Consider the following 26927-nt stretch of genomic DNA (forward strand, 5'->3'; position numbering starts at 1 on the left):
CATTTTGCATGACCTCTTCATCTCTGGGGATGCTTGTATATAGATAATCTTGGGCTAAGAAGGCACGTCTCCACACTCCCGCCATCTTTTCTGGACTGTAAGGTATATAGAGGAGTAAAAGCGTACCTGTGTACCCGGTTTTACAAACGCAGTTGAAGCTTCCTGGGAAATTCTGGCAGGCAGCACCATTTTTGCAGGGGTTGGAAAGGCACTCGTTGATGTCCCTCTCGCAAGCCATGCCAGTGAAACCCTCAGGGCAGCTGCAGGAGAAGCCCCCCACCAGGTTGTGGCAAGTGCCATCGTTGTGGCAGGGCGACGGGAGGCACTCGTCGATGTCGGTCTCGCACAGGCTCCCGTCGTACCCCGGCAGGCACCTGCACACGAAGGGCCGCAGCGGCTCATTGGCCACGATGATGACGGGGATGCTCTCATGGGTCCTCAGGGCGGGGCTCACTGCCAGCCTCCTCAGGCAGCTCCCTCCGTTCTGGCAGGGGCTCTGCAGGCACCAGTCGTGGTCCACGGCCTCGACCCTCACCCCGCTCTGGCGGAAGAGGACATCCTTGATGCTCTCGAAGAAGGTGGCCACGCCGCTGGGGTTCACGTACTGGTTGTTGCCGCGCTTGACGGCCGCCATCAGGAAGGTGTGGTTGCTGTCCTCGTAGAGGCCGTAGAGCTGGATGGCCGTGCCCAGCCCCGTCAGCTGGGAGCTGGCGATGCGCAGGAAGTGCAGGTAGTGGTTGGTCAGGAAGTCCCGCACGCTGTGAGCGCTCAGGCGAAGGAGGACGCTGCTGTCAATGGTGGTGTTGCTGAAGCCCGCAAAGAAGATCCGGACGCTGCTGGTGACGGCTCCGTGTAGCCCATCATTGCTGAGGACAGCCAGGTCAAACGTGCCATCCGTGGACCTTGCCTGCGAGTGCAGCTCACAGGTGCCCCCAGGAATGCTAAAAAGGCTGGTGACTCCTGAGGTGAGGGAGCACTGGAAGCTGTCTAGTACGTCTGGATCCTGTGGCTTTACGTTGCCCAAAATTCCACCTGGGAAGAGGTTGCCATAATAATGAACAAAGATTTCTACTGTTCTGGGCTGAGACGGGTTGTCGTTTTGGTCTATTACCTTGATCTGCACAGTGCCTGTGGAAGACATCTGAGGAACACCAGAGTCTCTTGTAATCACTGAGAGGTAGAAATCGCTGATCTGCTCCCTGTCAATCTCCCTTGTCGTTGTCAGGACTCCAGCAGTGCTGAGGCTGAAGTAGCTGGTGGCAGGGCCAGTGCTGAGCAAGTAATACGTGAAAGGACCTTGGTTGGGAGGGAGATCGGGATCTGACGACTGAAGTGTCATCACCAGAGTTCCTGCACGGTTATTTTCCAGGACTTCTCCTTGGCTAGTGGACAAGGTAGGGCCATTGTCGTTGATGTCTTCCAAAGTTACCACTAGAGAGGCACTTCCTGTCGCAGACGGCATTCCCGAATCGATGGCCAGCACAGAGAGGTTATAGACAGGCAGCGTTTCTCGATCCAGCTCTGCAGTGACCGTCACCTGTCCTGTCTGTGGATTGATGGAAAAGGCGCTGTTCTCGTTGCCAGACCCGATGAAATAGGAAAACCTGCTCCAGCTGGGGACAGAATCTGAATCAAAAGCACTGACGAATGTGACATGGGTGCCTGGAGGAACACCCTCGCTGATCCGTATATTGTAGGCCACCAAGGTAAAAACGGGAGGATCGTTGGCATCCAGGATCGTGATATTAACAGTTACTTCATCTATATCTGCACCACGAATGCTCCCCAAATTTTTTGCAAGGACTTTCAAAGAGATTCGTTCTTCTTTTTCTCTGTCAAGAGGTCCTGAAACGTAGATCTGGCCACTTTTCTCATCTATCTGGAAGCCCTTCTTCCTGCTGTTGCCAAAGATGAGGTAGTGGACTTCTCCATCAATGCCCATATCACGATCACTTGCAAAAACTTCACCTACAACAGTACCTTTGGAGGCTGCCTCTGAAACCTCAAAATAATAAAGCTTGGACACAAAGCGGGGCACATATTCATTTGTCCCTTCTAACTGGATGTTGACAGTAGCAAAGCTGCACCTCTCTTCATCTGGAACATTAAAAGCCTTTACTGTTAGATGGTAACTCTGCTTTGTTTCATAATCTAAAAATCCCTGGGTGGTAATGGTTCCTGTGTTGGGGTCAATGACAAAGAGGTCACTGTCTGAGGACTGGAGGGCATATGCAATCACAGCATTAGATCCAGAGTCAGCATCAGTGGCGTTTAAACAAATAACAGTTGTCCCACTGGGGGCATTTTCTAGCACAGTGGGAAAGTACTCCTCAGGGCTGAATGCTGGGGAGTTATCATTGACATCAATGACATTAACAGTGACACTGCAGTAGCCTGTTCGGGACACCCATCCTCCATCTGTGGCAGTAACAACCAGCTCGTGCTTTTGGTCTAACTCAAAATCGAGTGGTTTGGCTAGTGTCATTGTACCAGTGGTTGTATTAATAGCAAAGATTCCAGCTTCATTTCCAGAGGAAATATTGTATCTCATTAATCCGTTCATAGCAGCATCACTGTCTCGTGCTGAAACTGTCCTGATCACCGTTCCAACAGAGAAGCTTTCTGGGATAGTAATGCTCATGCGGCTCTGGGAAAACTCAGGGGTATGGTAATTTTCTTCTGTCACTACAATTTCAACAGCTACCTCGGATGAGAGTGGGGGATTACCCTTGTCCTTGGCTTTCACTTTAAACAGGAAGTTTTTGTTCAAATCAGCCATTAGTGAAGATGACACAGAAATCCAGCCTGTACTCCTGTCCAGTCTGAATTTATTAGTTTTGCTCTCATCAGCAATGAAGTACTCCACTTCAGAATTCAAGCCAAAGTCCTTGTCATCCACTGCAGTAATTTTAATCAAATTTGTGCCAACCCTCACGTTCTTAGTCACAGGAGTGAAATATTTAGGGGCGAGGAAGAGCGGTGCATTGTCATTGCTGTCTACTACGTTTATGGTGACAGTGGTCTCACTCACTAACGGGGGACTGCCCCGGTCTGATGATGTCACGATAAAGCTGTGCCTGTTGATGTTGACATTGCTGGAACCGCTGGAGTTTTGGTACCTTAAGTACTGCTTGTTGAAAATCTCTCCCGTGGTTGCATTAATGCGGAAGAACTCAGACTGGGATTTTATGAAGTAGAAGACTTGACCATTGGACCCTTCATCTGGATCGGTGGCTGAAACCTGGGTGACCTTTAGCCCAATCCCAGGAAGTTCGGGACACTCCAGGTAATAGGATGGTTTTGTAAATCGTGGGGCATTGTCATTGACATCTGTGACAAATATGGTGACATCTGTGCTCACCGTCCACCCCGAGTCATGTGCAGAGACCCTGATTCTGTAGCGGTCAGTGTCCTCCCTGTTCAGTGGTCTGCTGATGGTGATGTCCCCTGTGCTGGGATTTATGGTAAACGGGAGACTCGTATCCCTTATGGAGTACCTGCTGACTGCGTTCACCCCAGTGTCCTCATCTGATGTTGTGACTCGTGTTACTGTAAAACCCAGAGGAGCATTTTCAGGCACAAAAGCACTGAATATCTGTGAAAACCTTGGAGCATTGTCATTTTCATCTAAAATATTAATGATAACTTTGACAGTAGTGCTCTGGAGTGGAGTGCCTTTATCTGAAGCTTTTATGGTTAGCGTGTACTGAGAAAGTTTCTCCCTGTCCAAGGGCCGGATGCTTCTGATCTCACCAGTGGCTCGATTGATACTGAAACTGTTTTCAGTATTACCCTCAATTATTTCATAATTTAGCTGTCCATTCAGACCACTGTCTCTGTCGACAGCAGCCACTGTCAGTATCTTCCGTGGGGACAGGTTCTCTGCTATTTCTGCAATGAATGGATCTTGCTCAAACTCTGGCACGTTATCATTGACGTCAATCACCGATACTTCCAATTTCTTGTAGGAGGAAAAGGGGGGAAAACCTGTGTCTCTGGCCTCAATCCATACCACATATTTCTGCACAGATTCAAAATCTAAAGCCCGCCCGACAGAAAGCTGCCCTGTCACCTGGTCCACCAGGAATGTGCTGCCCAGGTTACCGCTGGCAATGTAATAGGACAAGGAGCCTCCTCTGGCTGAAGATCCAGAGACGGTGGTGACAAGTGTCCCAACTGCTTGGTTTTCAGGGAATGTGAAGGTCTCCTGCTCCGCCTGAACATGAGGAAATTCAGCTTTGTCCACAAACCTCACAGTGACAGTGGTAGAGTCTGTCTTGGGGTACTGGCCGCCATCCCTCACGTGAACAGATATGGTGACTTCGGACTCTCCCACCAGTGGTTTTGCAGCCAGGATTGCCCCCCTTGCTGGATCAATGTGGAATTTCTCTGAGTTCTTCCCCACGAGGGAATAATGGAGCTCAGCATTGGAGCCGGCATCTGCGTCGGTGACAGTCACAGCAAACACGAATGAGCCTGAAATGTAGAACAAAGCTAGGTCAGTCCTTTAATGAATGCATGGACTGTGAGAAACATCATGCCAGCCTTTCACTCAGAAGCACATCCTGGAGCAGCATGCTCTTATTCAATCAGCCCTGAAAATGAACTGCTTTTTTCACAAAAATAGTGAGTTCAGCAAGGGGCAGGAGAGTCTGTGAGCCCATAAGATATGCATGCAAAATGTAAAAACTCTACAAAAAATGTAGAGTTGAAAAATAGGACACTGCATTCAGAGAGATGGATGTACAGATCTCAATAACTGGGAAACAGACCTGCAGCCCTTTGGAGGCCTAGCATCCTGCTTCTAGAACATTCACACAATGAAAACCATTAGCCCAGTAAGACTGAATGCTATTTTGATTTTCAAAATTACTTTTAGTCTATTTATCCACAGAAAAAAACTCCACCCTGGAATTCAAGGACTATTAAGGTTACGTAAGTGAACAGGCAGCATCCATGGATATTTACCCTACACCACTGTCCCTTGCAATCCCTTCTCTTCCTATTTCCCAAGTGCTGCTTCTTTCTCCCCACTAGTCACTTCTAATCTTCTAAGAGTATTCCAAGGACAATAACTAAGAGGACTGCATTTTTAAAAGCACATTGGTAAAACAGAAATACAAAACTATTGCACACTAGTACAATAACATGATTACACTCAGATTTTTCAGGTCTTTTGAATTTATGCTTCACAATAAGCTTGACTGTAAGTGCACCATTTGCACTATCCTCTACATTTGCACATTTGCAAGGAGAACCCAGGGTGCTCTTCCTCACCATACTTTACAGATCAAATGAATAAGTCTCTCAAATTTGACACTGTCTAAACAATTTGCAGAATACTGTTGATATTTTTACTGTTACTAAAATTTAGAAAATAAGCAGTTTTGTATAAAAATAATGCTGTTTTCAACCTCTTAAGGGAAAATCATTTAGAGGCAGAAATGACTTTGACAGCATCCCTTAAAACTATACTTCATGTCACTATTTGTCATGTGCAGTGATTTGTACTCCAGGGGCAGAAATATTTAGACCAGATCAGTATTCAAACCCCTGTGAGAAATGGGACAGGAAGAAATGAAGATTTTGTACTTCAGTTATTCAAATTATAATATTAATATTATTACTAGTTCCTCTTTATAAACTCGATTAAAAAAAACAAGAAAAGGAAGTTGCAAATAAGAAAAGTGGATATATCCCTAGGTTTTTGCTAAGTTAAAAACAGAGTAAACATAGCTTAGGTTTCTAGTTATAAGAGATTTCATACAAAAAGCACCCAAAAAGATATTGCCAGAAAACATCAGGTCAAACTATGTGTACTCCTCATAAAAAGAATTTAAAGAAACACCCCAAAAACAACCATGCAGAGCCACTAGTCAGATTGCACAAAGTTTCACCAATGCAATAATAAAACAATTTCATAATGTTATTCTCGAAAAGGAGAAGAATTGTAAACAAATTCATTCTTTCATAAAAAGGAGACGTATTTACAATTGTTTAAAATTAAGAGACAAAATCCAAGACATGGAAATAATCTTTTTTTCTGCTAAAAGAAAATTTGTTTTGTAAACCATTTGTCATGGAATCCTCTCTGTAGGCATCACATATCCATGTATGTGTATGTATGTGAAAACACAGAACATGAACTGAATCAGAAATTAACTCCTGTGTTGAGTGAAGTAACTTTAATTTGGGTATAGGCTCCACAAAAGGAAGATGGCTGCTTGATTACTTTTATTTTATTTTACTTCACCACTTGGCTCAAGGAAAGGCAACAGAATTAACATCTGACATAGACACGGCATTTTTGGAAGAGCCTGTCAAAATCCTGTTTAGAAATTGCTCAGAGGAGACTTTCAGAAATAATAACAGGCCATTGTCTTCTTAACCCTAGAAAAATAATAACTTTTTTGTGTGTGTGATCATTTACAGTACGTATACTTTACATAACCACAGGAACATAACTGAATTTGGATGGGAGGAACCCAACAGAAAAAGCCTGCTAAACTGTGGATGGTAACTTGAGGTTTGTTATTCCTCATTCCCATGCAGCACAAAGATAATACCAGGAAAACAGCTGCAGAGAAACATCTCAGAAACATTTCTGGTGGCACAGCTTAGCATTTCATTAAGATGTTCCCCAGAGAAGCCATGAATATGCCCATCCCTGGAAGTGTTCAAGGCCAGGTTGAGATGGGACTTTGAGCAACCTGATTTAGTGGAAGATGTCACTGCCCATGGCAAGTGTGTTGCTACTGGATGATCTTTAAGGTCCCTTCCAACCCAAACCATTCCATGATTCTCTGTTTATGGAAGCGCCAGAGATCAGGCTACCTGAAGTGGTGGGCGACGGGACATGGGTGACGTAGGGGTGGTGCTGGAATTTGGGCGGGTTGTCGTTCACATCGGCCACGGACACGAGCACGCTGGTGGAGCTGGAGAGAGCCCTGGGGAAGCCCCCGTCACTGGCCACCACCACCAGGGTGTAGTTCTCCCTCGCTTCCCGGTCGAGGAGAGCGCTGGTGATGATCTGTCCCGTAGAAGGGTTGATGGTGAATTGTGAATTCCCGCCCATAAGCCTGTAGCTGTTTGAGAGGAAAACCAAGGAAGAAAAATTGGAATTGCATTAGTATTTCAAAAGGCAGCCTGCTGCCTTAAGATAATAACAATTTTATATACTCATCAGACCACCATGTTGATGGGTATCAATACAGTCAGATTTTCATCTGACTTTCCATCTGTCTTCACTGTTTGACTTTTTCAAATTTCAAGGCCTGTCATAAATGACATTTCTGGGGATTTCCAAGAGTAGCTGTTTGACACAGATTTCCAATACATGAGCTGACTGAGTCTTTGGATATTTGAAGATACCACTGGACATACTCTCAAAACCGCCTACTGCGTCCTCTAGAGCTGATTTCCCTGGGCAAATGCATTAACTGTTACTCCAAAAGGCTGATGTACCTCTTAACAGAACCTGCAGAATATAATTAGAAAAAGTACTGGTTTTTTTAAATAAAAAAAAACAGCTTTACAAAATAAAAAGAACATTTAATATCCGTTTTGTTTCCTGATACTTAGTTTTGATACTCAAGATTTCAATGTGAATTCATAGAAATTCATAGCAAATTAGTAGCATCAGAGTTCTGTGAACAGAGACTAATTGGAACCAGAGTTTGACCCTTGGTGGGTGTGTTTGTGTGTGTGCACATCCCTGTGTGCTCTGATAAGAACTGACTGTGTGCTCACTTCAGGTGTGTCATAGGGGCTACCTCTGGCTTCCTACCACACTGAGTTTGTCCCTTCTCTTGGAATGCTTATCCAGCTTGTGTTCATACAGCATGAATCTCAAAGATGTATTTTTAAAGGTACTTGTTTAATATTACCTTTTTAAATAATTCAGATAATGGATTTTTGAGAAAACAATGGAAACAAAAATTGGCTCAAGGGAAGAATTCTCATATTCCATATCATAAACCAACACAGCTGTGGTTAGCATTGCTCCTCTGCTAGAGTACAGCAGCAGCTTTTCTGAGATATGATTCCATGAAAGACTCAGAATAAAGTGGCTTTAATGAAAGAGATTAATATTCCTATCTTCACCTCTTTAAGACCAGAACTGGTTATGACTGCAGTAATAACACAGCCCAGAAGCTGAACTGAGAGGGTTGAGAGCCAGCCTGTATAATAATCTGTGGCAACTTCTCCTGCTTAGTCATTAATCTCTACACAATGCCATGAGCATGCTTTAATTGCTTAATTATGATATAATGTGATGACCATATGCAATTATTCTCCAGCCACAGCAATGTGCACCTAGAATGGAAAGAATATGCACAAAGCCTAAAGCGCCACTTAAATCTCCCTAAACAGCAGCACCAGGCACATTTCATCTGTGATTTGTAGTGATTTAACCCTGAGTGGGATATTGCAGAGACAGAAACTTTCTCTTCTGTGTTTCCACATATATGTAGTGGCTCAAATGTTAGCACTGGAAAGATATAATTAATTTTTTTTTTAAAGGAAGGAATTAAGATATATTACATTTGTCATAAGATATTCTGAATTGTATCTGCATATAAACCAGTGTACATGTGTCTCAACACAACTGCAAAAAATCCAAACTCAACCCAAAAACAACTAAGCAAAACCAAAAACTCCTTGAAACTCTAATGGTGGCAAGTGGCATAAAAGGAATTTGACTCAAACACTTAAAATCTGGCCTTTTGACTCTTATGTCTACTGTCTTCAACAGGACTGCTTAAACGTGCATTGCCATTTACAACCCCATCTCCCTCCTTTAATGACTTCACAGGTTATCACCAGATACAAGAGAACAAGAGTTGGCACGTATGGACAGGTGACAGTTTTCCAGAAGCTTCAACGCTTCTTTCAAAACACAGCACATTTTTTGATTTTATGTGAAAATGTTAGCCAAGGATTTTAAATATCCCTATTGGAAACCAAAGGTTTAATTTTGAACAGACTCTAAACAAGACAGAAAAGGGGTTCTGAGTGCTCAGCACTTCTGACAAGATGACTGTACGTGTTCTGGTCCTTCTGGCTTTCACCAGTTTTGTAATACCAGCCATACTTTAAGATCTACTCTAAATGCTGAATCTGGACAAGTTCTGTCCAAGAAAAACAAAGTCTGTTCCTGAGCCTAAAGAGTGTAAAACAAAACCTGAAAACAATGTTTTAATAGCTACTTATGAAGGGAAAAAATATTTTTATCAACTAATTCTATGATGCAGTACTGAGTGAGTGACAAAGACTAATGGCAGAGCTATTAAAGCAATTTAACCACACTAAAGAAATCCAAGAGCACTCTGATAATTTCTGATTACGGGATGCAATCATTACAGACATTCATGCTTTGCATGGAATTCTTTTTTTTATAAAGGAGCTTGCGAGAAATAGTTTCTTAGACTATAAATGAACAGAATTAAAACCTTGATTGTTTCACAATTTAATAAATGGTAATTTTGGATGATTTTCACATATCTAAAAATGTCTAAATATCAAGTTTTTATTTTTGGCTTGTAGCTAGCTGGAAAGAAGATATTTCAGTATTTCATAGACAGTGTTTTGCCATAACATAGTTCTGTTTTATTTTACTTCCATTAAAAAATGTGACACCGTGGTATTCTTATGCTCTTTGAAGGAGGAACTGAGGTGAGCTAACAAAAGTAAATAAAGAAGCTACTTTTATATCCTGCTTTTTGCGTTTGGAAACAGTGATGTTTACAGCCACAACAGTTAAATGTGCCGAGATTAAGAACTATACAAATTTGCTTTACATTCCATTTGCAATGCATCTGTCCTCAGTGGATAATCTTCAGCTTGTCACTGCCACTCAGCATCTTCATTACTCTTGTCTGTGGAACTGGGAATGGCCAGTGTTCAGCTCAGTGCCCAGTTAAGTTCCATCAACTGAGCCCTGGGCAAAACTGCCAAATTCCAGCTTTTTACTGGTTTTCTGAATGGCATAAGCTTTATGATTTACCTTGGGTAATTTTCATGCTAAACTGAAGACATTAATTGACCAAAGCTTTACTCAAGGAGCACATTTGCTTTCACTGAAAATTGCTTACTACATGAAAAGTTGTGAATGCAGCAGCAAGGCCGGTAGTGGGTGCAGGTACAAATTAAACTAGTTTGCTTTTCACTCAGTAAAAAAATTAAGTAACTCCCAACTCTATTTGTCCTCAATACAACTCCAAAAGCCTATAAACAACAAAAAGACAGATTTGCCCAAGTAATTTAGTTACACACGCAAAGCTGTTCTATTTTTGTCTTACAGCTTTAGGGCATGCTGGTGATGGACACTGGGGAAAAAAATCTTCTGGCAAGATATGAGGCAGTATTACACGGAGCAACAGTAATCGACCTACCTAATAACAGCATTTGTAGAAGCATCTGCGTCCGAGGAGTTTACGAGCAAAATATCTGTCCCCGTGGGAGCATCCTCCGGAACAGTGGCAAAATACATGTTAAAGGCAAATGTGGGGACGTTGTCGTTGACATCATCCACTGTGACAGCAATGGTTCCAGTGCCAGTGAGGGCAGGAGATCCTGCAGGAAAGGGGGGATACAAAGTGCTAGAGGTTACAAACACCAGTATGCTAATCGGAGCTCTGCCAGCCCCGATTTAGCGGGGAGTGCGAGCATGTCACAGTTCATACAGCAAGAAAGCCAGCTCAACACAGAGGACAGGATCAGGTTTGTTTCAAAGTCATCTTGACATAAAGTACAAGTTGTGAAACACAAAAAAAAGAAAAAAGTTATTATTTTTCTTGCTCCATCTAATTCCAGAAATATTTTGTAATACAAGCTCAGTGGAAAAAGATGGTCTTGGAACGGCTCAGAAAGCCTTCCTGTAACAATTAGGACCAATTTGAAGATGTGGTTGACTTTCCTATTTCTCTGTGAGAAGACCTTCAAAGGTGGCACGCTGACAGACGTGAAGACTCCAGCCCTCAATTTATTCACCCGCAGAACAAATAGAGTGGAAACAGTGGCAAAACCCAGCTTTCTGCGTGGCTTTTCCACTGCCGGTCGCACCCCTGACCTGGGGAGACCTTCTGGGAGGGGGCGAGAAGGTTGCAATGAGTCTCCAACCCTGTTCAGACTCATTCTCTCTGTAGAAGCAGCCTATCTCTGCATCTATAGCAGAAAATAATGCTCGCTCCAATGGGATACTGGCTTACGGGAAATCAGAGTCAACTTATTTAACCCAGGGCTTTCATCCTCCTTATTATTCTAAACTTAACTCTGATGAGCAGCAAGGACCATGAAATAACAATGTTTATTCATGTGCAATCTCTCAGTATTTGTCCTCTTAAGCTTTTCGTTCATCAAATCCAAAAAAAGACAATGAAGACTTTTACAAGTTCATGTTAGTTTTGTCAGTCCATTCATTACACTTCTTTCCAGCCAAGAATCAGCAAGACATCTTCTGCTAACCAAATTCTTACCCTGGAGAAAAGGGATCGTTTCTTCCTTTGAATACAGAGGAGGGAGAAGGAGAAAGTGATAGCAGAGCATGAAGCACTTAAGTTATAGCTGCTTTTACTTAAAAGACAGATGATGACCATGCTTCTTCTACCCAAGACTGCATTCCTTTCCCCTTCCATCTCAGATACACCAATTCAGCATTTGTTGGACTGGGATAAAGTGAGGATAATGAAATGCTTTGGGCTAGAGAGTGGTGGAGTATTTGCCGCGAGGCAGGCATATTACACAGAGCTGTCACTTGATGGAACACAGGCCACCCCCTGTGACCGCCCCAGCCCTTCCAGCCCGGCAGATGACTGGGTCACTGCTATCCAAGGTTATTGCTGGAGCTCAACCTCGGGGCTGGGAAGGACGCAAGCTCTGCTCTTGGGTCTCATCTGCTCCTGGCAAGGGCTCCAAACACAAAGTTCTTACATAAAAGGAGAAATAACAGACCATTTTCCCACATGTTAACCCTTGAAGGCTGAAGAAGCGAGGCAGGAAGAAGCTGGGAGCAGCCTCAGCATGGGAAGGAGGAATTTCCACCACAAAATGCATTGCAGTAACGTGGTTTAATGCCCAAATGGGCTTAATGACAGAGCTTCCAATTGAAAGGTGTTATAAATGTCGCAAGGCTGGGTTTGGAGGCTTTTGATCAGAGGGGAAGGATCACAACGCCGAGGAAAGAACGTGCAAGCCAAGGAGTATAGATTTCACATCACACAATAGAGGCCTTTCTCTGCTCTGGTCTGAGGTAATTCACTCTGCCAATTAATATGCTTTCAGCCAGGAAGGTTACATTAAAGCAATAACTCTGACTCATTTTTTAGCCTTTTTTTTTTTTTTTTTAACTCACGATCTTGTCATTTAGCCAAACACATATAGATAGAAAAGCCTGCAAAAGTGTTCTTGATTGCTGAAATATTGCCTGTGAAGTGTTTATTATTACTGCATTAAACGAAAGAGAGTCCTCAGCAGCGTTTGCTGCATGTGTCATCAAGCTCTGGCCTTCCAAGCGCATTTTATTGACATTCATCTTGCAGCTAATGAAATGAAAGGTTGAAAGTTGTAAAGTTTCGCAGCTGATTAAACAATTTATATATAATTCAGAAATTAATCTTGGGTAAGTCACATTCAAAGAGCATCAGTAATGCACTTCAGCCTGGTAACGAAAGCTAACTCACAGCTAAAACCTGAAACTCGCTGTTTCAAATGTATTTGCTAAGACAAAGCCAAGGCCAAAAAATTCATACCGTGGGTTTAGTCACAAAAATGAACAGAGGTGGCAGTGCCTTTAGATTCCAAACTTTGCCTCATGCTCCAGTCCCTTATTCTCCAATTCCCCTTCCTCCCTAGAAGTGTCTACAAGGCACCATGCAGCGCAGTATGGGCTCATTTCTGTCAGCCTCAGGGAAGGGACTTTACCAGCCAAGGCTGAGCACCACACCAACAAAATTAGCTGGGGTAACATAAGTAACCCAGACCTCATCAACGTTCGCTTGCGGCTGCAGAGTGCTCACAGAGACATCCCAGAAGTCCCATATTAATTCAGCTGTTTGTAACATCCCAAGTCACTGCTCCTCGGCTCTAAACCCCAAACCTTTCTCATCTTACTCGGATGGAAAAACTCACGTATTTACATTGGTTTCCTGTCTGTGTAGTTATCCAGATATGTTTTTTTTTTTTCCTCTAAGTAAAATATCACGTCCACAAATTTACTCCTTTATTCTATTACATTGGAAGACAAAGTTGCAATTTCACAGTGAGTCCTCAAAGCTTTTACTCAGTCGAAATTAAATGACTAGCTCACATTTCTGCAGTTACTGAGAAATATAAGAAGAGGAAATTACAAATGAAGTAATTTCATATGGAAAAGAAATAGCTCGGGGCCAAATTCTACCGTCCTCAGTGAACTTCCAGTGAAAGCTGTGCTTGCATAAGGACCACAGAATTTGGCCCTTGGTAATAAGCAGGTTTCATAAAATGTACATGTCATATTTGTGGTGAGAGAAGTAGTTTCCATGGTCAGGCTGAGTTCCCAGATTTCTTAGTTTTGCTTCAATAGCAAATCTTCCCCAAGTCAGTTAATTCTTATTATGGTAGAGCATCACCCATATTTTAATATTTTGCATAAATAACTGCAGTAAATTTAGTGTAAATTCTGCGATATTAGCCAAACACACAAGATGACCCCAAACCATTCTTAATAAACCAGACATGTTACAACCTATCTAAAATTGCTGTACACAGCCACACAAGCCTCTGAGTACTTTTAAAAACAGCCCTGAGGGCTAAAGCCACAAAGAAACATACACTTTTCCCTTAGTGAACTTGCATTAAAAATTTCTATGATTTTTCATGATAGCCTGAACTGCTTTTCAGCAGAAGCAGCAAGTATTTCTTTGTGAGACACTTCTCATTTAGAGCATTTCTCTAGTGTTATACAACTAGTAGTTTTTTTTTTTCCCAAAATCCAAAAATACTATGTCTCACAGAGTCTTAGAACATCCAAGTTGGAAAAAAAAGTTTTCTAGAAGGATGGAGGAGTGAAGGAACCCAATGATGAATAATGAAAGAACATCAAATTGACTATGTGAATTAAAAGGGAGAGATTGAATTGTCTGTTCCCATTCAGTGAGTATCAAATCTTTAAAATTTATAAGATGGTGGCATTCATATATTATTGTCATTACAATTGTGAATTTCCCATCTCTGTGTGCTGAGGTCTGTTTCTGTGAACTGCACAGTTTATTTCCTAGGTGGCAGCTGTACATATACACTAAGCAGACAGTCCCACAAATGTCCACACACGTCATTGTTGAAATAGAGACTAACCTGGGATAACGTCAAAGTAATAACACTGAGTTCAGGGGGAAAATTGCTTCCCATGGATGTTCTTCCAAAAATTTCAGCTTTTTTGCTTACATCTGCAAGTAAACATGTGGCTGGGGATAAAGAGAAGGAGCAGACCTTGAGAGCCTGTGGTCGAGGATGAGTTACAGAGGTCAGAGATGAGTTACAGAGAGCCCACCTTGGGCTTGGCCAGCACTGGGCTGTGACTCCCCTCTCTGCATGGGACACTGGGGGAAGTGACATGAAGAAACAGCCATGGGGAATGTGGGTCAGGCAGGCAGCAGTATGGGACAGGATGTCTCTTGTCTCAGCAAGACGGGACTGGAACTGGCAAATAGCTACGAGCAGGTTTTCTGCTCTATTCACCCATGCTTGCTTGAGGCTGATCACCACAAAGAATATGATGATATTTATAATTTTTAACTATAAAAGTTGCAACAAATGCTCTTAATTTTCTCCTCTCCCTGTCCAGGAGAGGTGGGACAAAAAATATTGGCTCTCTACAGTAATTCAAGTAGAAGAAAGGAAACGGAATGCAGGAAGGTGACAGCAGGGAGAAATACCATTTAACCTGACAATCTCTGCTTTTCAAATGCTGGATAACCAGCAAAGAGAGGTCAATACACCTTTCTGGATGAACTCATCATAAGCCACTCACTGCCCTCACTTGTGCGGATGCTTCAAAGACACAAAGTGCACAAGGGATGCACCTAAAGATTGCTTTCACTTTTGCCTTGGTCTATCCACGCACCCTTGGGAAGAAGGGAGCATCATGTGCTTGTCCCTTGTTCTGGGGAGTGGGGAAGGTGAGCTGTTTGGGCTCCCTGGAATCCCACAACACGTGGCAGCATCTGCTTTGGTACATGTTCAGCTCTTCACACCACATCTGGGTGACTGGGAATTATCAGAGCACTTAGTGCACTGGAGCAGCAAGAAAAAGCCATGAAAGGAAACTTGCAAAGCCATTTAGGTTCTTCAAGAAAGCTCAGAAAAAGATGATGCTATTGGAAATTATCTCGGCTGCGTGGTGCTGTTTGGCTCACAGCAAAAATTAGAAATAGGAGAATGTGTCCAGCACACCATCCACATATTGTTTGAAGCCTTAATGGTTTCTAAGTCCTGTCTGCACCACGCTTAGCACAGCAGATAGTAAAACCATCATTCCTTTCAGAAACCAGAAACTCAGAAGTTTTTGCCAGCATTAAAATATCAAAATCACGCGCTAGAAAACTAACAATAAACTTAAGCAAAAAACCCACAGACACATTTCACTAAAATGAAAAAAAACCCCAATAAAATTAAATAAAATTAATTTAAATTATTAATCAAGACTCATCCTGCAAGCAGTTTACCATGTTTTGTGGTAAATTAAACACATCATTACCTGAAAATTGGAGAGCAATTTAACAGAAATGGAATTTTTGCCTCAGTGAAATGTGTTGCTTTGCAACAAAGCAGATTTCACTTCTCCAGTCAAACACTCAGTGAATGAGTCCCAGGACTAGGAGTTGTATGTGTTATCACAGAGAATTAACTTTTTCACTCAAGTAAACAAGGCCTTTCTCACAATAAAGTGACCAATCTTTCTAAATGCATTTAAATGCAGACACAGTGTGCTGAGCCTCACTCAGCTAGTGAGTTTTAAAATAAATACAGAGCTAGATTAAGTGAAAATGCAACTAGCCTGCATTACACTTTGCATTTCTAGTGTACACGAGGCTTGATTTGGAACATGGATGACTTTAACTAATTTTCCAAGAACACAGAAGAAACTGCATCTGTGAAATGAGAAAAAGTAGTCCTTTCTACAAGATTGCACCACAAATATTTGTCCTGACTGGGTATGTTGACTGTGCTTTGTTTTCTTCTTACTCAATTTTTCATCACAGGCTGTCATGCTAAGTCTTAAAAAAACCTGGTGAACCTAGATTATTTTGAGACAAAAGCTGAAATAAGTGGCTAATAAAATATATTAAAAAGTTAAAAGCAATCCGTACTCTCAATCAGTTCAGTGGATGACTGAATGAGACATGCAGGACACTCAGATTTTCAAAATTTCTAAGTGTGTCAAATTTGAGTTTATCTCATAGTTAGATACAAAGCAGTGGTTGATCCTAAAGCTGATTTAACAGAACTTGAACTTCAAAAACCAAGGGAATAGATTGATAGTTGGGACAGATCTGTACTTTTGCAACGATTATCTAACAAGAAAATAACCCAGGGACTTTCTGTACTACATCAGGTATTAGAAAAGTCAGTATCAACCCCCACCTAGCAGCCTAAATAAGCTGGGAGCAAATAGAACTAAATCTGAGAACATAAAAAGTGAAAACAAAATAATAAATTATTCACTAGACCAGAGCCCAGCCTTGTTCAAGCAACAACTCGTCCAGCCACACTGAGGCTGGTGCATGTGCATGAAGACAGATACTCACACCTGTTTTGACAGCGCAAAAGAAAACTTTGTCCCAGAACAGTGATACACAATGGGATCTCTCTTCTGGTCTTATTCACATGGGTTTTAAATTTGGATACCAAAATTCCTGACTGACTGCATCCTATGAATTAATTGAGCTTTGGATCTCAGGACACGGGCAACATCACATCACAACAGATGTAATATGCTGTTGAAGCAACAGGACTTGCAGGCACACAGAGAGGCAATTTTAAGGCCTTTGGTATATATACACATTTCCCTATCCCTTTTCCTTCCTGTGATCAGGAGCAGTTTCCTGCAGCTGTTAACCCAGGGAGGTGTAAAAAAAAAAAAGATGGAGCACTGTTACAGACCTACAGGAACACAGACACAGATTGAGAACAAAACCCATGGAATAAAGAAAAAGTATAATATATATTTAGCACAGCTTCAAGATGCTCAACAATCTCACACGTACATACTGCACGTTTCTTAGCCAGAAATGCATTTATTTCCAGAGCAAGAAGTTGCCTTCTACCAAATGTTTCAAAACAAGAACAATTAAGGAAAATGCTGAACTAAATGTTCATAAAAATCATGGCACATGACAGGTGGTAAGGGTGCAAGGAAGAAATTGTTCCCTGTGAGGCTGGCAGGGCCCTGGCGCAGGTTTCCCAGGGAAGTTGTGGCTGCCCCATCCCTGGAAGTGTCCCAGGCCAGTTTGGACGGGGCTTGGAGTGACCTGGTCTAATGGAAGGTGCCCCTGACTGTGAAAGCAGGTTGGAATTCAATGAGATTTAAGGTCCCTATAGTCCAAAATCATTTTGTGATCTCCCTGTGCCTGCAAAAAGCATGTGGTGCTGGAAGAGCGGGCATGGCCATGTGCCCCACCCAAGGCCTCTGGTGACAGAAGTGACACCTAAAGAAAGTGGAACTGCAACTCAGAAGAAAGGCAGATCCATTAAAAAATATTTTTTCTTAAAACCACCAAATTACTCCTCCTTGTTTTAAGTTATTGCTGTAAACAGAAAAAACAGAGAAGCTGGCTCCTGCAGGGACTGCTGACTAAGGCAATTTTTGATGGCTTGTGACTCCTGAATATCCCAGAGCGAAATCACTGTAACGCACAATTTTGAATTATTTATACAGGGTGCTTTAAAAACACCCTGTATAAATAGAGAAGATTAACCAGCAGGCCAAGTGTTCAGGCCATATGTGCATGTTTTACTTGTTTTATCCCTGCAATTAAGGCTTCCTGAAATTGTAGCTTTGTATTTGAAGATTAAGCTAGCAGACTTACAATTTATAAGGTGTAATGTTTAATTTAAAAAACGGTTTAAGATCACCAAGGCTGGAAAAATCTTAGTATTTCTCAAAGGCTGATAAACTGCTTAACCACTACTCTAAGTATTCTTCTGCAAAACAGATTACATTCAGAGATCTCATTAGCAGATATGAAATAGAATTTCACAGGCAAGTGATGTAAGCAGAAGAACAACTGAAAATTAAGTTTGATACAGAAGTTCCAAATTAATGAGAGCAAGATGGATGAATGAAGAGGTAAGGGAGGAAATGTAACGGCTTGCAAACTGAAAAGCAGACAATTCTTTCTAACTTGAAAATTTTTAAATATTGAACATTATATTCTAGCTTGTTTTCCAGTTTAAATAAATGAACCTGATTTTTTTTTTTTTAGAGATATACCTGCATTTTCCCCCCTTTGAAACTAGTTTGAGTTGGTTTGAAAATGAAGTGCTATGCATTATTTTAATCTGAGTGACATTTTTTCATTCTTTTCACAGATATTTCAGCTTGACCTGGCCAGCCTGAGCCCATTGCCAGCTTGAATGTAAATTTCTCCTGCACCCCACCCCAGAGGAATTTATATACTTGGATTTAGGCCAGAGACTCTTGCTGGACTATGTAGAAAATAGTGATCTAATAATGAAGTTTTAAGTCCAAAAAGAGGACTAAATGCTTCAAGCGGCATTCGGGGGCTGTACTGTCAATCTCATGGGGCTGTTCTCTGAGGGGAGGGGCTAAAGCCCTCATCTCCTTTAGGGAGGAAACATGTCACATCCCACAGACACTGACATGCTCTCTTCCCTGACAATAACTCCTCCGTGGATATTGGACTGACTCTGCCACAAATACTCTTCCTAAATAGCTTTTGGAGCTTTTGTCTTCTAGAGGAAAATGTCAAAATGCTAACAGTTTCTAGGCTCTGTGATAGGGCAAGACCCTGCTATTAGATTGCCACAACCACAAAATGCCACTCTCAATTCTCTTGACTCCTGATTTTAGATGACGGTAAGACAATTATGAATTCATTGATGAGTGTCACCATCTCAGTTCTCCCGAGGTGCCATTTAGAAATAAATTTAAAAAATCAGGCGGAACTACTGCATCAACAGTTTTAGTACCAGTATAAAGAGAGCAAAAATAATAAAGCCAGTGAAGTAGAAAACCACTAAAACTAGACTAGAGCAGACAGCATTGACACAAGGAAAAGCTTCCATGATTACATGGAAATAAATGGAGCTGGGACAGAGCCCAAAATTCATTTTGAAACAGCTCTGCCATAAAACAAGACCACTGAAGAGAGAAATCCTTCTGTCAACTGCTAGGCACCAAGGTGAGCAGACATCAGCTTCATTTAGCTCACCAAAGCTTCAGCAATGGGTGTCTTTAGACATTGCACAGAAAACCTGGCAAACAGGACATCTCTAGCTGAAATAAGTGAGTTGCTTGTTTGTTTTGACAGCACAAAAATTCTAAAACAGCTAAATTTGTTCTAAAAATAATATTCGTTCTTTTCAGACAATATCTTTTTACACTGCAGACTCCATGTTAGGTAGAAATACAGTGTCTGCTAAGGAAACAGGATGAGTACAAATGTCTTTAAGCCTAGCCCCTTAAATCTCACTCAGTGTTGCATCTTAAGACTTTCCCAACATTACTAGAAAATACAGCTGTCCTTTTGTTGTTGGGAAATATCTTGAAATGTGTTAAAAAAACAACCCAACTGCACTGTCATCTTTCATTTGATTTTAGGATTGAAGGGAACCAAAAGCCTAACTCAGAAGATAATTCCTGAGAAGGATATAACCTCTCTGCTTGGTCGCCCTCCTACATTCTTGAAGGAAAGAATGCATAAGTCAGGGACCAACATTTCCTAAAGGAAAAAACATATGGTTGTTTTTCATCCAGGCCAGGGATGCATACAAAGAACAGCTAACTAAATATAATAACCAGTTCACTGATTCAATTCTTTCAGGACTATTTATCTAAATCAGTAACTAAGTTATTTAAGAAAAGAAAATTAAAAAAAAACCCAAAACACAGGAACATAGCTTCTAATTAGAAACATCACTATTTGAGTTTCGTTTTACTGTGGCAATGTGCCATTCTGACCAACCCAATCAAGAGATGGTGGCTGCAGTTTATTAAAACAGTAGTCCTGGGCAGTGAGCAGGTTTCCAGATGTGCAATTCCACTTCCCTGCAATCAATAAACAAAAGGAAGAGGACTGTTGGAATGCTAACATTTGTCCAGAAAATTGCTCAAAGAGTTAAAGACATGGATGATAAAAGCAGCTGCACCAGTTCTTGTCACGCTGCCAGAGTTGAATGTTTACCTAGTGCCGCATCCCCACCAGATGGGGTGAAAAAAAAAAAAAAAAAAAAGCAGAAAGCCTCTTTGCCCAACCATTTTGCCATGAAGAAAGGTATAGCAAAGCAGAAGAGATTTATGTGGTAGAAGCAGACCCGTGAAGACACATTTGAATAGTTGTGTGTAGGTTTCTTGGCGTTTATGTTAGCAGACATTCTGGGGCAGCATCTGCAATCCAAACACCATTCTGTTATTCCACAGTCCATCACTTTGCCTGCTGCTGTATTTACAATTCATGCACTCTGGCCTTACAGCTTGTGCTGCAAGAGGGTCTCTAAATTGGGATAGCTGAGCTTTGGGGTTGAATTATGTTTTATTTCTCGACCAAAGCCACAGGTGTACAGCTCTGGAAGATGCTGAATGCTCCCAGTGATGGATGGTCTGCGTGTCCTCATAAATCCCCCCTTGCCTAGAGCAGCGGCCGAGTATCCAAGGCCCAGCCGCAGTGAGAGCATGCTGGAAGTGCAGAAGTGAGGGAAGAGTGATGATAAACCAAGGTAGGAATCAAAACCCTTTGTGCAGCCTGCCTTGTGGAAACTGGGCACGAGGCAGGCTGCATGGACACAAATCACTGAGCCGAGCGCCAGAAGTCATTTTGTCCGTCCTTTCCCTCCCCCAGTGCGCAGGGAAGACTCTCTACTGACCCGTGATCTACCCTGAGGACCGGGTGGAGGATTAGCAGCCAAGGCCAAGGAATAGTTGGGCCAGAGCCAGGACAATGCATCTATCATGACTGACTTCCCTGGGCCTGAGGGGAGCCCTTGCTTGAGAAAGCACTTCTTCAACAATTGCCCGGATTTCCATTGCTGGGGCACGTGGTCCTACCGGCGGTCCCCCGCCTGACCTGTCCCCAGTGCTTATGACCAGCTCAGCTCTTCATAACTCACAAGTCTTCTCACATGCCCAGGACTAAGATCTGGGCTCTGGAAGAGCACGCCTGCGTGCAGTGAAAGAGCACAGAGATCCCTGGGGGCACAGGCACTGTATCCTATGCAGCCCCACTGGCTCCACACTTTACCACATCCTAACCCTTCCCTTGCTGTTATACTCAGTGTACCTGCTGCCAAAACATGCTTTAAATCTATAAAGGTGCATTGGAGGGACACCTCGAGATAAAAATAATGAAAAATTACAATTCTTCCAGCAACTTCCCTTACACAGGCTAAGGTAACACAGCAAGAATCCACAGTCACAACTCGATGAAGTGAAAAATAAACATAAGAAAAGCAAGAAATCCTTGATTATGGTAAGGAGACCAGGAAGACAGCCAAAACTAAGTTGGGAATCCATTAGTTCTTATGTCTACCGGTGCTTCTAAGTATGTATTGTGTCTGCTTCCTGGAAAGAACAGGAAGAGTTGGCATAGATTTCTTTAGGAGCAGGATATCATCTCTGAATGTTTTAAACCAGTCAGTGCAGCCTATAAAAAATGGAGATGCAGACCCTAAGAAAAATGAGAAGAGGGCTGGACAGACAGTATTTTGCTCTTGATGGACTTTTCCTGACTTAACTGCATCTGGATGTGTACCATGATTTTTATCTGTAAAATAACCCCAAACCTTAAATCTGATGCACCATATATGGCAAGACTGTTCTTTGGGCTGCTAAAGACTACTTGAAAGACTGTTTGTTACAGCTAATAAAAGCCAACCTCAAAGTGCAAAGGATAATACCTTTTTCTTGATTCATTCTCAAATATAATATGGATGTGGACAATTTCAAACAAGTCTGCTTTTTTCAACACTTTGTGAGGCACAGCTTCCTTACCTGTTTTGCATGAGTATTTCTGGATGAATGGTCTGTATGCAAAATCCTTCTTAAGAATTATCAAACAAACACAAACTAAGAGACTCAGCAGAAATGGTTATGTTAGGCAAAGAGCTGGACATGCCTGTGAGAGTTTCTTTTATACACATTTAGCAGCTGCTCAAGAACATAAATACTCCAAATGCTTTTATTATCCATTTCAAGACTATGTCATTCCCATCTTTTTTGCTAGTATGGCAGAAAATACATCATTTAATGAAACAAGCACTGACTAGCAGCAGCCAGTGTGGTACCACCTGGATATTTACTATGCCTATGGTTCCCATCCCACTTGCATGAAATCAAGTTAAGTTTTGCCACTGACTACTACTGAAGACATTTACTTTCCTGTGATATTTTAGATAAATCATGACTAGCATAGTTTTCAATTTATTCTTTGCTGGTATGAATTCAGAACAAGTCTTCAGTGAAACCAGAAGATGATAGCTAATGTTATTCACCAGCCTTGTTGAAAACTATTCCAAATCACACCAGCTGTGGATTAGTCAGGTTGTAAACTGAAGCACAGTAGAGCAGTTACATTTAGCTTGAAGTCACTACTGAATAGCTGCTGCTGAACACACTTGCTATTACATTTTAACACTGGCAAGAGGGCATGGGAACTTGTCAGTTAGCTTTACAAGAACATAGCAAATCTAAAAAGGAAGTTTCAAACTGTGTTTAATCAGTGCGATATCTACATGTTTAAACACAGAAACTCATAAAACATGCTGCTGCTCTTGTCAGCCACTTATGGCAAAGGTTCATGCACGCTTCGTGAATTAACGTCTCCCTGGATTACCTGAAACTCAGAGATCTCCCAACACAAGTAAATATTTTCATTTGGGACTGCAAGATTTAACTGTTGGTTAAATCTCCTCGATTGTGTGGGGTTTTTTAGGAACCAGAGTCCAGGTAAAGCCTGTGCTCTGGTCAAACTCTTGGCTTACACACAGTGCTAGGCAAGGGGTACAGCTGAGTTCTGCTCCCCTCCCTCTTCCAAGAAGGACAATAATTGTTGGCTGCATGATACCACTTTTATCAGTTCAGTCTTTGGGTGTTTTGTTCTGTACAGCCCTCACTGACTTCTGCCAGCTTGGACTGAGGGACCAAAGAGACATCAAGACAAATCCAGCCTTGGCTTCTGAAGGAACATGAGGACATTCAAGCCCAAGTGAGTCCAAGTCACAAGTGAACAGTTTGAGGCTACAGAGTAATAGAAAGTCAGTGTAAAAACCATAAAACACATAGTTATCTCTAGCCAAAGAACAAGACAAATGATACCTCAAGCCTTAAAATTGTGCTTTTCAGCTTCGACTGTGCTCAGACTGTGGAATACCTGAGCACTGCTGCAATAGGAAAATATAAGCCATAGTTGTCACTGGCACAAGATACTGCACACAGCATGGCAGAAAACAAAACTGTATTCACTTGTCAACAAGTCGGCTTTGCTTCTATTTTTACTGCTAGAAAGTAGGAACAAGCTCTGCAGTAAATTAAATCCATCAAATCATGAGGGACCAGAGATCAGTCCAAAGTATGATGCAGGATGTCTTTGTTAATAATAATCACACCAATATCGGAAACCAATACTTTGGGCTTGGACACCTCAAGTGAAAATGTAATTAATCTTCATAACAAGCCTTCACGTCCTGTTTTAAATGAAAGAACTTAGAATACATTTGGTGTTGTGGTGCAAAGATATGACTGGATGCTGAGCAAAGCAGAATATTAAAATACTGAAATGCAAATTCTTATTTCTTTTCAGGGCTAAGATTTCAGTAAGATTAACTGAGTAGTCCATAGCTGTTTTCTGGCCAGTGATGTGACGTCTGCACATTTATGATGCCAACAATATACAGGGTTCTATTGCCGTTTAAATAGGTTTTTTGTAATCATGCATGAAGTTCTTATTACTTTGGTAAGACCAGTTATTACTGCAGGACAAAAATCCACCTACCTAAATCTGTAGTGAGCACTACCAACAGCAGACAACTGGACATAGGAATAAAATCCTGATTTCCAGAAACCGAATTCCCTTTGACATCAGGAAAGCCCAGCTCTCCCCGCGGAGATCTCTATTCAACACAGCTACCCAATCTCCATCCACTAAAGTTTCAGACCACCACAAAAACATTTATTTTCTGTCCAGAATGTGATGTTTCCCACACGAGCTCAGCAGAAGAAATGTTCTGGTTCCCTCACCTGCGTCAGCAGCTGTGACCAGCAGCCGGTACTGCTCCTTGGCCTCCCGGTCCAGGCTCCGCACCAGGCGCAGCTCCCCGCTGCCCGAGAGGGTGAAGGCTCCCTCCTCATCGCCAGCCACCAGCACATAGGTCAGCTTGCTGTTCAGCCCTTGGTCGTCATCCCTTGCTACAACCTACACAAGTAGTGCAAACAGAACAGATATCAAAGACTGTAAAATTATATCAGGATAGAGGAAGCATTCTCTATGATAATAATCCAAATTAATGGGTTGAATTAATGCAAATGCTACAAGCATAAATTAGCTGTAATTTAACAAAGAAAATACTTAACACAGTGGTGGTGGATTTAAAAAGCATAGTTTGAAAATACTAAATAGTTGATTATTTGTTTTTCTCAAGTGTAAATACAGTAAGACTGGGCTGGGGCTCAGTGAAAAACACAAATGACCTGGTATAGGCTAAGTTCTGTATGAGAGCAAGCACTGCACGTCCTGCTGTTGGATTCCTTTTAGTTCTCTCTCAGTATTTGGCACACAGCATCATCCCATGTAGGCAACAACCAGATTGAGAGATTTGTTGCACGGAAGTTGAGAATGAGATGAGAGGATAGAGCAGACTCTCAAAGTCCCAGTGGAGGAGTGAGGATAGGCAGGGAAAACACAAACAGAGCTCCAAAGAATAATATTAATTTTTGGTAACAAAAAAACCCACCCATACAAACAAAAAGGAAAACAAGCCAACAAAGACTGCAAATCCAATTAAAGCCAAGAGGCAACTTTTCCACTGTTTTGACCCTTTTTATTTTGGAGGAAGGATGCTGTGTATTACTACCATGTAGGCATGATACTAATTGTCAGAGACACGTATTTATTGCTGAATGTACCCACCTGAAGAATAACTTTTGGGAGCGTCTCTAAATTCTCGGGGACATTCACAGAGTAGGGGGAAAGCTCAAATGTGGGAATGAAATCATTAACATCCTTCAGGACAATACTGACTGTCGTGGTATCGGTCCTGGGGCTGCTCCCGCGGTCAGATGACTGAACAGTCAGTGTGTAGGATGGCTTCTTCTCTCTATCCAAAGGCTTGGCCACAGTTATCACCCCTGTCACAGAATCGATCCGAAACTCACTGTTGGCATCCCCGCTCACTATGGCGTAGCGGACCTGCCCGTTTGTCCCTTCATCTCCATCAGCAGCCAACACCTGGATTAAATCTGTCCCTGTCAAAGTATTTTCTGCCACCTCCACTTTGTAAAGCTTTTGGGCAAAGAGCGGGTTGTTGTCATTTATGTCCAGGACTATGACCACCACATCTGTAGACGAAGAAAGGGACGGCTGGCCCTTGTCTGTGGCTACCACAGTCAAGGTGTAGTTGGCTACAGCTTCTCTGTCGAGCTCCCCGGTGAGCCTCACTTCCCCATCAATGGTGCCGATGCTGAACTTGTTTCCTGGAGGCCAGAGCAGGCTATACTCGATGTAGCTGTTGGGACCACTGTCAGGATCCGTGGCCTGCGCTTTGAACACGACCGTGTCTATGGGCGTGTTCTCTGGCACGTAGGTCAGCTTAGGGGAGATAAAGCTTGGGGGGCTGTCGTTCACGTCCAGCAGAATGATGGAAACTTGGGCTGTGCTGGTGTACCTGGAGGCTGGCAGGGGGGACATGTCGTGGACTTGCACGACGAGGCTGTAGAAGGACTGTCTTTCTCGATCCAAGGGCTGCCGGATGCTCAGCACCCCACGGTTATCGATGCCAAACTGCCCCGTGCTGTCCCCAGACGCGATGCTGAAGGACAGCTGAGAGTTGGGACCTGGTTGTGGAGGGAGAAGAAAGGTAGATAATGTGACTTCATCCCACTGAACTAGGCATTCATATTTCTGGCCTCATTTCCAAAGGAAAATTTTCTTCATTTTCCTACAGAAATGAGGACTGTACAACCACATTGAGTGTTCAGCCTCTTCACCACCATTTTGTGAATCCATCTGCTAATTTCAGCCAATTTTCACAGTGGAGCAGAAGCCTTTGAAATTATTATTTTCTGTCAAGATAATATTCATGAAAGAGAGAGGGAGGATGTTAATTGGAGAGGCCACAGAGGGAACGTTTGGCAGGGTTCATCTCTGCACTTCATTCAACAGGAGCTCCACGGTGGCACCAAGAATTTTTTCCCCAACTACAAGGGTTAGGGATAAAGGATTTGAAGGGTTTTCCTTCATAAACCAAGACTCAGTAGTTCTCTGCTCACTGAACATCTGGTTTCCTCTGTTCTTCCCAGTTCAACTAAGCGACATTACTATTAATGTAGTTATTTCATGAATTTTTCCACTCAATTAAAAAAAAAGCCACAAGCAGAAACTCCCAAGCCTAGCTGGAGCAAGCCAAGGGTGAATACTGGGGAAAGGTATGCTTCCCATATATGGCATGGAATTCCAAATTATCAAATGAACAGCCCTCACTCATCTCATGATCAAAACATA

At 42.4% G+C, this 26927-nt stretch overlaps 1 protein-coding gene across 1 annotated transcript in view; it reads right to left on the bottom strand.

Moving 5' to 3' along the window:
• The window catches only part of FAT4 (FAT atypical cadherin 4), a 122505-nt gene that overhangs the window by 23922 nt on the left and 71656 nt on the right, over window positions 1-26927 (bottom strand). The window contains exons 5-9 of the mRNA XM_068187923.1: window positions 25338-26260; window positions 24449-24623; window positions 10395-10575; window positions 6835-7085; window positions 127-4476 (exon numbers count right to left, since the gene is read on the bottom strand). Coding sequence (XP_068044024.1) covers window positions 127-4476; window positions 6835-7085; window positions 10395-10575; window positions 24449-24623; window positions 25338-26260 — 5880 coding nt within the window. The remainder of the gene's footprint in view (window positions 1-126; window positions 4477-6834; window positions 7086-10394; window positions 10576-24448; window positions 24624-25337; window positions 26261-26927) is intronic.

This window comes from Anomalospiza imberbis, chromosome 4 (genome assembly GCF_031753505.1).
Source record: "Anomalospiza imberbis isolate Cuckoo-Finch-1a 21T00152 chromosome 4, ASM3175350v1, whole genome shotgun sequence".
Lineage (NCBI taxonomy): Eukaryota > Metazoa > Chordata > Aves > Passeriformes > Viduidae > Anomalospiza > Anomalospiza imberbis.